The sequence below is a fragment of the Cricetulus griseus genome (genome assembly GCF_003668045.3).
Source record: "Cricetulus griseus strain 17A/GY chromosome 1 unlocalized genomic scaffold, alternate assembly CriGri-PICRH-1.0 chr1_1, whole genome shotgun sequence".
Classification (NCBI taxonomy): domain Eukaryota; kingdom Metazoa; phylum Chordata; class Mammalia; order Rodentia; family Cricetidae; genus Cricetulus; species Cricetulus griseus.
The window spans coordinates 31,039,671-31,053,739 of record NW_023276807.1 but is presented as its reverse complement, the minus strand read 5'-3'; the positions used below and the strand labels follow the sequence as shown (position 1 = coordinate 31,053,739).

Genomic DNA, 14,069 nt, shown 5'->3' with positions numbered 1-14,069 from the left:
CATGTCTAATAATTACTCTCTAGTTTGGGGTCATATGTCAAATTATTACCATTGTAAAAACTTGATAAGGGAAATTTAAGCAAGACTGTTTCCGATGAGTAGTTTTAGTTACTTTCTAGGAATGGGGCCAAGAAACTGTACTTTTTAACTGAAGAAAAAAATAAAAAAAGAATGCATGCTAATGAGATGCTGTCACTGAAAGATTTGAACCAAAACGAGGTGCAGAGCCTCTGAGAAGACCACACTAAAGGGTTTTTGTCTGTAGCAGGCTCTGTACTCCTTCATTAGAAGGACGAGAAGACACAGCTTATCTCTAGCGACTAATCAGGGTTGGGGTATGTGTGTGCTCAGTCATTCATTCATTCTTTCCTCTACTCTCTTTGTGTTTTCGTTTGTTTCTTAGTTACTGTTGCAGAGTCACAATAGAGTTAAGTTTCTCCCTTTTCTTCCTGAAAACAAGAAGTAAAGGTAATAAAGTACCTGTATGCTCTAACTGCAAACATGATGGTGTTCCTGGATCCTCTAAATTGCATCTTTCTTCTTATGTTACTGTGACCAGAGCAGTGAATTTTAATATTTTAAAGGATGGGCTGCTACTCTCAATTTTATTTTACAGATCCAAACTTGTGTTTTCATTTGTTGCACTTTTGTGTTATATAGATGCTAAATCACCCTTTTTTCTGATCAATTTGACTAGAAACTATGGCGGAGTGATAGTGTACTTTGTAAACCCTCAACATATTTATTTAAGAAACTTCAAAAGGAAACAAAGGGTGTGCGCTGTTTTACTATATTGGCTTTCTGAGTTTTGGCTGGTTTCCCAAATAGCAATTTTTATATTAAAAAAAAAAGACAGACTTAACTGCTTGCAGACTTTTCACGCATGGAAGATGAAGGAAGCCTCTTTTGATGAAGTGTAATTATGTCCAAACAGAGCTGACCCCCTCCCCCTATATTTCTTATGATCTTAACTGAAGAAAGTAGGATTTTTCCTTTGAAGCAGCTGGGACGAGGTGGAGGATCTGAAGTGCTCCAGTCTGCTGCCAGAGGCAGGATGGAGAAATTGGTCCAGACTTGTCTTCGAGACTTGGGGTTGGGGGGGGAGTGGGTGGAGAGAAAGAGAGAGAGAGAAATTGATTTATCACTAATAATAGATTTTATATTAGTATGTTACTTTGAATGAGAGGAAGCAATACGATTAAGCTAAAATGGCGAGAGAGAGAGAGAAAAAGCCAGAGTGCATCAGTAAGAGCCGGCTCTCGATGAAAATGAGTCAGGTTTTCAGCGGCAGGAAACCCTCAAGCCTGACCTGCTTTTTACAAGACCGTCCCCAGCTTCCTCTTTGATTCTCACACACCTTCGTCTCTGTTGCTAAGTCTTCGCTGCAGGCTTTGTCTGATGATGATGGATTTTCTCTTGAAACTTCACGAAATGTGTCGTCGATGGTGTTTAAAAGAAAAGAAAAACAAAACAAAAACCAAGTTCCATAAATATTGCGTATCTTTTGACCTTTTCACTTGTGGAAACCTAGACTCACTGAAACTGAAAAGTGGGCCTTAGCTTTGCAAAGCATCCATGTTTCCATTCGCTTTTGCTTCCTAGATCCTTGCTGGACTCAGCACTCAAGAATGCTGGAGATACATTCAGCATCCGAGAAACTTGCAAGAAGTTATGTTTTTAATTGTCTCTTCCCCTTTCTCCTTAACACTTTACACAGAAGTGTGTAAACTGACTTTGACCATTCCTCCTCCTCCTCCTCCTCCTCTTCCTCCTCCTCCTCCCCTCCCCCTCCCCCTCTTCCTTGTCCTTCTTCTTTGGTGTGCGTGCTGCTTTTAATTTACAAGCCCTTTAAAGCATTTACAACGCACAGATTGTGGTGTTTTGTCATTGTAGGACTAAATCCTATCCACAGTCTGGCTCTTCCGGCAGTCTCTAAGGCTAAGCTGGAATTGTCTTTCAGTGACAGTCCCTCTATGTATCCAAGAAATGATATGACCTTGGGCAGTGTTGCAGGACTAGTTCCTAGATGAAACGGTGGATGAAACCTTGCCGAAGTAGGATTTGGATTCTGTGTGTCAGGGGGTGATGAATATGTTTGCACACGTGTGTGCTTGGTACCTGTGCCTGTGGAGGTCAGAGATTGTTGCTCAGATAGCTTGTTCAGTCTCTTTCCCACTCCTTTGTCCAGACATGGTCTCTCATGCAGCTCACTGTGTCAACTAGATCAGCTGGCTCTGTATCCCATGGTCCTCTTGTACTTTACCCTCCAGTGCTGGGGCACATGCCACCATGCTTGTTTTCTTTTTAACATGGATGCTGAGAATCTGAATTCAGGCCTTTTTTATTCACTGAGCCACCTTCCCAGCCCAAGTACGATTTGTTTTAAATAGCATCACTAGTCTTGTATTAGTGGATCACCTATAGATGGAACCTCTCCACCACAGCCCTTGGGGCCACTGTTAAGAATGTAATCCTGCGGGCTGGAGAGATGACTCTGTAGCTAAGAGCACTTGTTGCTCTTCAAGGACCAGTGTGGGTTTAATTCCTAGTACCCACCTGCCATTCACAACCGTCTGTCACTCTGCTTCCAGGGGGAGCCAATGCCCTCTTTTAACCTCCAATGGCATCAGGCATGCACGTGGTGGACAGACATACCTGCAGGCAAAACACCCATGCACATAAAATTATGTAAAAAGTTGTAACCCTGGATTCATGTGCCACTGATGGCTTTAGAAAGTGGAATTTGGAAAACTTTTTGTTTTAAGTTAAGGAAATCACAAATGCCCACATAAACATTTGACTCAGGAAATGCATTATTATAAGATGAACTAATTAGTGAGTCAGGTCAGAGTTTCTGGAAGTTTCTTCCACACTGCAAGCAGGGGCTAATCAGAAACACAAAGAGGATTTTCTGCCTTTGCTTTTATTATAAAAGCACGGTTTGAGCCTTGGGAGTCAATTCTGGAAGACGACAACTTCTCCTGCAACCCTACCTCTTTTTAAAGGAGGTTTGGCTTTTTCTTTTTTGTAAGATTTTAATTTTTTCACTAATATTTTTTATACTTGTTTTATTTCGTGTGCATGAGTGCTTTAACTGCATGTGTGTCTGTGCACCACATGCTTGCCTGGTGCCTAAGGAAGTGGTGAACCTCCATGTGGCTTCTGGCAATCGAACCCAGGTCCTTTGCAAGAGCGACAAGTGCTCTTAACCACTGGGCCAACGCTCCAGCCCGAGTGAAGCTTTTAAAGGGGAGGACGGGTTCATCTCTGGGGATTTTGATGCTATTGGCTTGAAGGGTGGATTTCCTATCAGGTTCAGTTTCTATATGAAGTGTGCTTTTCTGACTTTGAAAGGAGCAAAGTTAGGCTGTGAAGGTGTCCAAGAAGGCTGTAAAAGGTTCAAAATAGAACCCCCTCCCAAACCAGTCACTATATGTTCATAGACATTTTCACTAGCAGGTCATGTAGCGATACTAAGGAAAAGCAAACCACAGGTATTGTTGACGTATTAATATTAACACCAGGGATGCTGTCTTCTAGTCACTATTGGAAGTGTAATTTCGAGTCTGTGGACCACTAATCTCACCCAAAATGCTGTTTTAAAATGTCTTAATGCAAATTAACTTTGAATCCAGAGACTCAGCCATTGTTTTGAGTTCTTAATCTGGGCCTCCTACTCAACTTTTTGATCTCCATTTCTGTTGACTTTGAGTTTTCTGGGACTAGTTTAGACTCCTGACTGTCTTATTTTTCTGGCCAATGGTTAATGTTTGCAATAAATCCTCTGTTCTGTACTGAATTAAAAATTGCTTATTTCCATGTAATATCTTGTATATAGTAAATATGATGTGATGCATCAGTAATGCTTAAAAATAGACAATTTCATCCATTACTTTAATTCAATTATATTTACTATTTCCTGGGCACAGGGAGCTATTTGGGACACACCTAGAAACAAGCTACCTATTTCTTTTTCACATTCTATGGTAAAATAGGAAAAAAACCTTGTTTATTTCCTCTTTTTTCCTCCCTCTCATCTCACCCCTTTCCTCCCTCTCTTTCTCCCTTCCTTCCCTTCTCCTCCTCTGCCCCTTCTTTCCTTTTCTCCCTTCTTTTCTGTTTGGGGGAATTGAACCCAGGGCTTTATACATGTTACTTATCTCTATCTCCCTGTTACATCTCTACCCTAGAATATTTATTTTAAGGTCAGAAAGGTTTGAGTTTACTTCTTGATTTTCCTCATTTATTAATTGCATGACCTTGGGTAAATTACTGAGCTTCTCAGGGCTAAGGGTTCCTCATTTGTGAGTTGGGGTGATGACTCTAACTGGGGTGGTTAAATGAGATAATGTGGTTGATGTGGCTGGAACTTAATGAATTTCTAATCAATATATCTTAATTCCATCCCCTCCCACATTCCTGCCTTGTCTTTTCCTCTTTACCCCCTTAGCTATGGAAAAGCAGTCAAGAGTCATAAGACTATCCTCACACAGTAACAAATGATGTGTTTCTTAACCAGATTTTAGGAACTTACATGGTCTGGTTTGAAAAGAAAAGCCATTCAGTAGACTTGACAGCCAAAGACCTGTTCTCCATTAAGCCTGGCGCATAACCTGTTCCATATTAAGCTATGAAAAGATTGCATTAAACTTCACATTGCTACATATTGTCTAAGATTTGTGTTTTGATTTAGTACTCCCAGCTTTCAGTAGAAGGGGGGAAAATCTGACCGAAAAACAAAGCAAAACAAAAGGAGCTTTTTATCTGCTCCAGGGGCAGACGCCTGAGCACCCTGGTGCAGCCTGCTGATGTTTTATTGAGTCACTGTTTCACGCCCACCTTTTCCTGTGTTGTAACAGTTTGCAGTTTTGACTATCTGACATGACTAACCATTGCAAATCTAACTGATTACAACTGTCAGTGAGCCTGTAGAACAGAGACCAGTATCTTCTGGAGAAAGCAGACATTCAGATCTGTTACCACACTCTTCCCTGCCCCCACGCCACTATTCATCACTTATAGCTCGTCAGTTTGAAGCATCAGAAGGAGTATGTCATTGCAGAAAATCTATTCAAAAAATAAAACTTCATGTTTGAGACGAGAGGTGTCATGCCTGTTTAGCAAAAAAAAAAAAAAAGAAAGAAAGTAACTTTAGGCAGTTCCTTCAAGATTTAGCTATGAGGTGTATGTTAGGGGAGGTGTGAGCTGTGGGGGAGGAAACTGTCCCCTGATAAAATCATATACCATGGATGTGTTAAGGTGGGAACAGGAGACACGGGCTCCCGTTGAAATGATTCCCACACAGCTTCCTTCTTTCATCTTAAGTAGTTCACTTAAGCAGATACAATGCTAAGGCCATGCAATGTAAATAACATCACCAATAATAATTTACTATTGTTCTCTCAAGGGGTCATGACTTGATCCTAAATAAAGACTTCTGAAATTGTCAGCCCTCACACAAGGTTGTGTTCCTGATGTTGGAGAAAGTGGAAAAGCAGAGATGCCTCTTCAAGGGGCCCCACAGTTTTGTTTTCACTACTCAGGAGATTATTGGGGTAGGGATGAGGGGGGTGTTGGAGGCTTCTTGCATAGAACCTCAGGAAAGACTGGGATCTTGGTCAGGAACAAGCTTAGAAGTGTTCTAAGTAGGTTTCGGGCTTAGAGGAAGGACTCCTGATTGGTTGGTCTGTTAGAGATGCTTAAGTGAAATTTGGATGTCTATATACCTTGTTGTAGGGTCATCAATACCACCCATTTATAGTCACTGTGTTTTCCCTTCTTCCTTCTGCAGGCAAGAGTTTCACCTTGACCATAACAGTCTTTACAAATCCTCCCCAAGTGGCCACTTATCACAGAGCTATTAAAGTGACAGTGGACGGCCCCCGGGAACCAAGAAGTAAGTACTTGCCTTTTTATTGAAAATGCTAAGAGAGTTTGTGTAGACCCTGTGAAGAATTTATTCTGAAGGAGTCAGTACCACTGTCAATATATATATATATATATATATATATATATATATATATTTAGGGAAGGACTGTTAATAGAACTTTACAGTTAGTAGAAAACAAAATTACAGCTAAACCTTTATCACAGATTTGCTTAAGGCTTTGTAACTTTGGGGAACAAGCAGATAGCTACTCATTATGGTTACTTTTAGCTAAGAAACTCTGCTTATCCATCATCCTGCCAGGTGGGCAGGGCCAAAGGGACCCACGAGGCTGAGGAAGGAAATTATAAACTTAAAAATCTTAAACTTAGTCAAAAAGCATTTGTGTGTGTTTCCCATGGCCCAAGAATGCGTTTTAGTTCGCCCACTCAATTCCCTTTATAAAGAGCACAGGGCTTAATTACAAAGACTTTATTCGCAAATGATAACTTGTTCATTGTTACAACACTGTTGTATGGTCGTTTTCTACTAAGTGTTCTAGATAGTTCCTTTTTAACAGAGAGACACTAACTAGGTTTAAGTTCATGTTTGTTTCTTTGTCTGCCTATCCAGTAGTCAGTTGAAGGTAGTGTACTTACTCTGTCTGGGCCAATATTGATTCTCTTCCTGAATCTGTGGCAGATCTGACTGGCTTCCCCCATGCTCCTGCCACCCAACATGATTTGAGCAAGCTTGGCAGCAGCATTAAGATACATTTACAGAGTAAAGCTCATTTGAAGTGTGAAGAGTTCTGCGCCATATAATATGATATAAATATCATAGACAGCTCTGCCTTTTGCTGGCTGAATATTTCAGAGTCTGAGGCATTGCTTATAAGAAGTTAAATTTGGCTTAGGTTAGGATGGACAGCAGATAGAAGTTCTAAGATGATGCCCCCACCCAGACAGTGAGGGTGGGCTCTTTCCTTCCCCTGGAGTAAGAGAGGAGGTCTAGAGAAGCAAAGCCTCTTCCTGCTTCATATCTTTTAGCAATGGGTTCATACAGTAGCCCCTGTCCTTTCTGCCTCCGTCTTCTCCACAAAAGCTGACTTCTTGCCTGAGCAAGAAAGGTTGGTTTCCTGCTCCCAAAAGCAGTCTTTGAGGTTTGTTTGCACCTCCTTTCATGTGTATCATCTTCCTCCAAATTCCTAATGTTGGGTCAGTGCTGGCCCTGTCCAGTTTTGGAATGTCCTATTAAATGGTTTGGTTCATGTGTGGCATGTGTGAGAAGCCCCCAAATCTTAAGTCTCAAGGGTCAGAGGTCATGCAGCACAGGTGAAGAGAGCAGAACAAAGATGTCTTGGCTGGCTAGGGCTTTGCTAGTCTTTTCTGGATTGCCATAAATTGGGGTTGATTTCCTTTGGAGGCAAGACATTGTCCAACTATTTCCCTGACAAGCCCTAGAGTTGTTGACGAGGCAGTCCCATTTCCCTGGTGCATAAGGCAGCAAATAGCCTTTTAATATTTATTCAACACCACTAATATTTGTCTTTGAAACACGGTTCCTGCTCATCCCAGTGGCTTTCTTCAGTACACGGAGAAGCTGCTGGTGTGTGTGTGTGTGTGTGTGTGTGTGTGTGTGTGTGTGTGTGTGTATAAGTATTTATAGTGGAGGCGGGTGTTCTTGAGTCAGTGGTTAGAGGGGAGGCCCCATTTAAAAGAGATGGTGAAAGGTGAGCAGGCTGGCAGCTTTGGGGAAGCTACTTCTGATTCCAATGTGGATGCTAGTTTCTCATTTCAAAGAGATTGGGGGCAGCATGAATTAGCTGATAGATCTACTGGCCTGTGAAGACAGACAAGTGCCCTGAAGGCTGTGGGGGTTTGGAATAGAGGATGCATGCTGTATGTGTGATCTGAGTTTGTGCTTTGGGTAGTCCTGAGGGAGGGCAGGAAGCAGAAACAGATCTAGGAGTGCAAGACTGCCTATCCTTGTAGCATTTCTTTTTCTCTCCTCCCGCCACCCCCCTCCCTGGTTTTACAAAACAGGGTTTTTATGTGTAGCAGTCCTGGCTGTCTTGGAACTCACTCTGTAGACCAGGATGGCCTGGAACTCACAAAGATCCGCCTGACTCTGTCTCCCAAGTGCTGGAATTAAAGGCATGCACTACCACGTCCGGCTAGCATTTCTTATAAAATATGTCCTATAAATGTGATGACCACTGCATGGTTACTTGCTTGAATGTAGGGATGTATCTGGTATCAGTAACAAGTGAAACTTTAGTTTGAACACTCCTGGGTTCTATCCTTCTACCTTGCTCTTGGTCATCCATCATAAGGACTCAGCTATGTCACAAGGACTCAACTTAGCCATTTTACTGCAAAGGCAGTCTAAGCCAATATGCAAACAAGTAGCCACAGCTGTATTTAAATAAAACATTATTTACAGGGCTCATCAATTAAGAGTGCAACTGCTCTTCTAGAGAACCCTGGTTGGGTTCTCAACATTCATATTAGGTGACTCACAACTGCCTGTAACTATAGTTTCAGAAGACCTGAATCCTTTTGGTTTCTGTAAGCCCTTGCATTCACATGGTGCACATAAACTCATGTAGGCACACATATACACATAAATAATAGTAAAGATATCTTTTTAAAACCCCTAAGCTTTATAAAAACAAGGGATGGGCCAGATGTGGCCTATAAATTATAGTTTTCCATCCATGCTCTAGATTTCAAAGTGGCTTATTTGATCAACCTTCAATAGAGAGAGGTTTTAGTAAAAGGCTTCCCTACACAGAGCGACAATATAATCAATACAATTGATTTAGTCATTCTTCCCACCCATTGTGATTCCTGAAGCAACCGTGATCAAAGTTGCATATTTCTGTTTGTTACTCAAGGGACTTGAAAGCGTGAAGGACTTGGTGTATCGTTCCTGTTTATCTGTGGGATTCCTTGCCCTTCCCTTAAAGACCTGCATAGTGACTGAAACCATTGTTTCCTGTGGCCCAGATGACTAGGTTAGGACACATTATGAGTTCACTGTTAGGGTCTGTCACACTGCTTGGACTGAAATCCTAAAGCCAGCGTTTCTTAGGTTTCTTAGACAGACATGTTCCCTAACGGTTCTTTGCCTTGTTTTTCTTATCTTTTAAAGACTAATGAAAACACTACCTTTCCTATTATTTGCTGTAAGAATGTTAAGCGATACATGGTATATAAACTAGTAGTATGGTAGCTGTCATGTAGTAAGTGATCATTAAATTTAGTTATTGCTGCACTGTTAGAACCTTGTGCAGACTTTTTATGTGTGTGTTCAAGAAACAGGTGCTATGTAATCTGCTCTCTACGGTGTTGTTTTTCCCCCTGAATAAAGCTTTACTAATTTTTGCACAATAGTAAATGACACTGATCCATGTTATAAATTGTGCTTTGAGCAGATATTTATATCACACTGCCCGGGGAGAACTGTGCAAAACTGGTTGGCAACACTTGTGTGCTACAAACTCCCAGGCAGGGTGTTGTGTGATACCCCAATCCCACTCCGAGGTCCTACTTATCAACACATCTGCCAAGACTTGCTTTTCAATCAAAACTGAAAGGGTTCATCCTTCCGTTTTTTTTTTTTTTTTTGTCTCTGGCAGCTAAGCCAGGACTGTCACATCACAAACAACTCCCTTTTCTTAATATACACATCTGGCGTTGGCAGTTTGGACTCACTTCATAAGAGCACATGATCATCACTCATTACAAGATTAAAAAGTACCCCATGGCATCATTGATGTTTTTCAACTTTGATCTTGTGCAGTTGTGATTCATCTCAGTTATAAAACTTCCCTTTAAAGCAACATAGCCCATGACTTACTAGCACCTTCATCTTAAGTAGCGTAAACATGAGAACGGTGCATGTTCTTTGCAAAATGCCATTTCTTTCATTGGCCCAGCTTATCATTTTAAGACATGACATCATACTTATGATCCCAAATTTGTAAGTCTTGTACTGAGGCATGGCGTTTTGACCTTCTGTTGGCAAGTTAGCTTTGAAGAACACGTGCCGTATGTCCGCCAGCAGGAGAAGGCAGTACAGCGTCGGCAGCCACAGTAATGAGTTTGGATTTCTAACTCTTTTACACATCATTTCCTATTAGGATCCTCTGGTCCACTTATGCCCTTGGCTCCAACTCCATTCTGATTTAAAGAATTTCTGCAGGGATGCAGAAACTCAGTTAGCAGTGCCATGTTCTCTAGGAGTGATTCTGAGTCAGGGAAGAGGACTGATGGAAATAGTGTGGACTGACGAGCATGGAAAGATAACGTTGCTATAGTTAGAATCATGCAACTCATCATGCTGCATCTTCAGAAATGATCTCCTGGCAAGGACAATAGCTATTTTTTTTAAATAAGAAATTCTCTTTATTCTATGGGCTGGCCAGAATTTACCTGGAGAGTTTTTCTTATGCTCTTGTTTGTGGTCTGACATGTGATTGTGGTCTGATGGTGACCAATACTGGACAGTCCACAATGGTTTTATTCATGTGTCTCGTACTTTGGAAGGGACCCTGGAAAAAGGGGTCTCCCCTCCGCCTGTGGGGCTCTAGGGGTTCTCCAGAAATCCTCACCAGCTGTGACTGACACCCTGCATGGCACTTTAGGACTCACTCAGGTGAAGAATAGGGGCTGCCAGGCCTTTTTAAAGCTTAGATTCAGAGTTTGCATGGTGTTACTTCCTTACACTTCCTTGGTTAAATCAAGACGCAGGCCAAGCCCGGATGGAAGAGGAAGGGATCCCACAAGGGCAGGTGAGCGTCCACCGACCACCAGTGGGATAGGTTTGCACATGTGATTAGCTGTAGAAATCCTGCAGCAAGGTGTGTGTGTGTGGGGGGGGGTGTAGAATTGTTTTCAAGGTGTCACAGTCTGAAAGATCCCTTTTAAATAAACCTTGGGGCTATTTAAAATTCCATGGAGAGACTCCGCATTACAGACGTAGCTCATGATGCTGATATTAAACAGATATAAAGCAGATTGATATCAAAGTGAGCCACACAGAGAGCCAAGCCTGAAGATCTCGTAGCTTATGTCATCCAGTTTGGAGCGTAATGACACATAACATGTGACATGTGTGAGTGAACCTTTAAGTACTTTTGTGTGTTGAACTTCCAGGAAGTAAACCATTTGCTCTCAGAGGTTAAAAATGGCCAGGTCTATGCAGTATTTCGCTGTGGTCAGCCACCTGCCCCAGATAGGCTGAGAAGATGAAGAAGCCCCACCTTCCCCACACATGGAAGCAGCAGCATCTCTGCTGGGCTCTTGAGTGTCTAGGAGGCTGTAAGGAAGCACAAGGTACTTAGTGCCCTGGTTGGTGTAGCTTGTGATCTGAGTCCCACATACAAAATGTTTTCAAATTGTTTGCCATTTTCCCCTGGTCCTCAATTCACAAACACATTCAAAATTCATCAAAGAGGACTTATCCTTCTGTTCTTTTTTTTTAAGATTATTTTTATTAATGCTTATGTCTGTGACTGGGCATGCGCACTGGGCATGCACACATGGGGGTGGACATTTGAAGAGGCCAGAAAAGGATGCTGGATCTTCTGGAGTCGGCGTCTGACTTCGAGCCTCCCAGGGCAGGTGCTTGGAAACCTAAGCATGGTCCTCTGCAGGAGCAATCGGTGTTCTTAACTGCTGAGCCATTTCTCCAGCTCTTCCTCCACGGGTCTCAAACATGTCTAGTGGCGGTAGCTCTACCTCACTACTGTGAAGTAGCGTCTCATTGCTTTCCTCTGCTATTCCTTCGAGTTCTGGGACTGTTTCCCAGGCCTGTGAGGGTGGGGAAAATGGAGAGCTTGACGTTTTCTCTTCCTCCTTCCAGATAATGTCTGGGGTGGCTCACTTTTTTTTTTTCTGCCACTACTTTGTATCCAACTTGAGCTTTCTATGATGGCTGGCTATGACTTTTGCTTGTTTAGCAATGGTAGATGAATATTTAGATCCTGGTTACACGTGAACAAAGGTGGGAGACAGGTAAGCTGTATTTCATGGATGGAGAGTAGGAAAACTTAAAGTTATCTGATATTTCTGGGTACACTTCCTATAGTCACATTCCTGCTGTCTATGAAGACACTTTGAGAAAACCTTCATAGGACTTGTGCCATTCCTAATGCCAGGGCCTTGACATTAAGTTCTCCTTGAGAAATATCAGCAAAAAAGTCCTTAACTTCTGTGTGTGTGTGTGTGTGTGTGTGTGTGTGTGTCTGCATGTACATGTATATGGGAGGTGGACATACATATGTGTGTGTGTGAAGATGAGGTTGATGTCAGGTGTCTTCTTGAATGGCTCTCCCTCTTATTTATTTATTTATTTATTTATTTATTTATTTATTTATTTATTTATTCTGAGGCAAAGTCTCTCTCACTGAACCTACAGCTCGCTGACTGACCTGGAATGACTAGCTGACGGGCCTCCAGGATCTTCCTGTCTCTTCCTCCTCAGCCGTTGGGTCGTAGGCACGCAATGCTGTGCTCAGTCTTTAAAGTGGGCCCTGGGGATCTGAGCTCAGGTCCTCATTTTTGTGTAGCAGGCATTTCGCTCACCAAACCCTCTTCTCAGCCCTAAACATTTGACTGGTAGGCTTTTACCTGGGCTGGTCTAAAGTGCCTAAGGAAGAGAGATTACAGGCAAATTCCATATTTTGATATTCACAAGCTTGCATATGTAAGCAGGGGCTTCATTGTCATAGATGCCAATCCTTCTGTCCCTGTTTAAAAATTGTAGTAATATCAGGAAGAACACCCAGGCCCAGCCCCCACTTCTTTAAGGAAAGCCGTGCTGGTGGAGGTTGACTCTGGTATTTGGTAGAATTTGGAGGAATGTGCTCTCTAGAAGAGCAGTTTTAAATCTCTTTCAGTACTTTTTTTCTGTTGTTGACTGACTGTCAGGAGCTGGGAAGGTGGCCAAGAAGGAAATGACACATCGAGAGGCATTTTGTGTTGTGCAACAGTCTGTGGAACTGATGCGAGGCTATATGGCCTGTTTACACATTCCTTTGCTAGCAGACTGCATGGCAGTAATTTAATTCAGGAGCGAATGGCATGCTGCAGCAAGGAGCCATGGCCTTAACATCCTTTCATGGCAAATTATCACAGCCGTTAAAACATGCTCGGGTCCCTCCTGTGCACTCCTCCGGCTTCCCCGTTCTCAGTGTGCTTTCTCATTGCCTGGGACTCGTATTAGCAGAAGCGGCAGCCTTTGCCACAGCGACCCATTTTCCACGTGTATACATCCTGGTAGATGCATTTATTTCTAACTAAATATAGCATGGCAGACTTTCAAATGACACTTGTGTTCCAAATCCACACTCAGGCTCCGTCCAAATGTGTCAGTACTTTGTGTCCCAATGCAGGTCAGAAACAATCCATTCTTAAAATAGGGCTAGGGACTCAAAAACATAGATTGATTTCTTTTTATGGGGGAGGGTTCTTCTTATTTGTTTATGAAAATGACTGTTCCTTCTACTGAGAGACAATTGGTGATAGATCACAGAAGGATTCCTTGCTTTAGTTTTGTGCCATGTAGTATTTTATCCAAGGACAATTGGATTTGGGTAGAATAGTTTGTACTTGCAAATAAAAAGTGGGGAAAGAATCATTGTTTTACTTCTTGTAGTCAGAATTGTCCCTAACTAGGCTTTTTATAGGATGGCATTTCTGATGTCAACTGAATCACACAGTTTTCCTTCTACATAAAATTCAAGTTTATGTTTCAGTTTGGGCAACTGATGGCACAGTAATTGTTTGTGACTTTCAAGTAATTTGGGAAATGAAGAGAACACAAATCACAAATAGTTCTTAAATATTAATACAATCTTATAAACCATGGTTAGAATAGGAGGTTATTTGGAATGTGGTGCCCATGTAGCAAATCAAAGGACAACCTGTGCTTATGCAAATTTCTCCACTGTTTGGATGTTCACTGGTGCCTAAAATCTATTTGCTAGTGAAACCAAAGCCTTTCCATTAAAATCGAAGATTGAGGCTTCAACCTATGTCTCCAGAATAGGCAACTTGGACTCACATTCATAGGTGAAGATAAATGGAATAAGATCCTTCTGTGGGAGCAGATTTTAAGAGAGAAAGTGCTCCTCAATGTCTTGGAACATAACAAGTAGAAAGTCAACAGTGAACCAAAGTGTATACGCCATGAG

The 14,069-nt window shown here is 42.0% G+C and overlaps 1 protein-coding gene across 8 annotated transcripts in view; it reads left to right on the top strand.

The window, feature by feature from the left end:
- Runx2 (RUNX family transcription factor 2) overlaps nt 1–14,069 on the top strand; it is a 236,006-nt gene that overhangs the window by 11,159 nt on the left and 210,778 nt on the right. For all 8 annotated transcript variants that reach the window (XR_004772230.1, XR_004772231.1, XM_027387429.2 and 5 more), the window contains exon 3: nt 5,792–5,896. Coding sequence is in view for 6 of the 8 variants with exons in the window: in XM_027387429.2 (XP_027243230.1) it covers nt 5,792–5,896 (105 nt within the window). In the remaining 2 variants the exon portion in view is untranslated. The remainder of the gene's footprint in view (nt 1–5,791; nt 5,897–14,069) is intronic.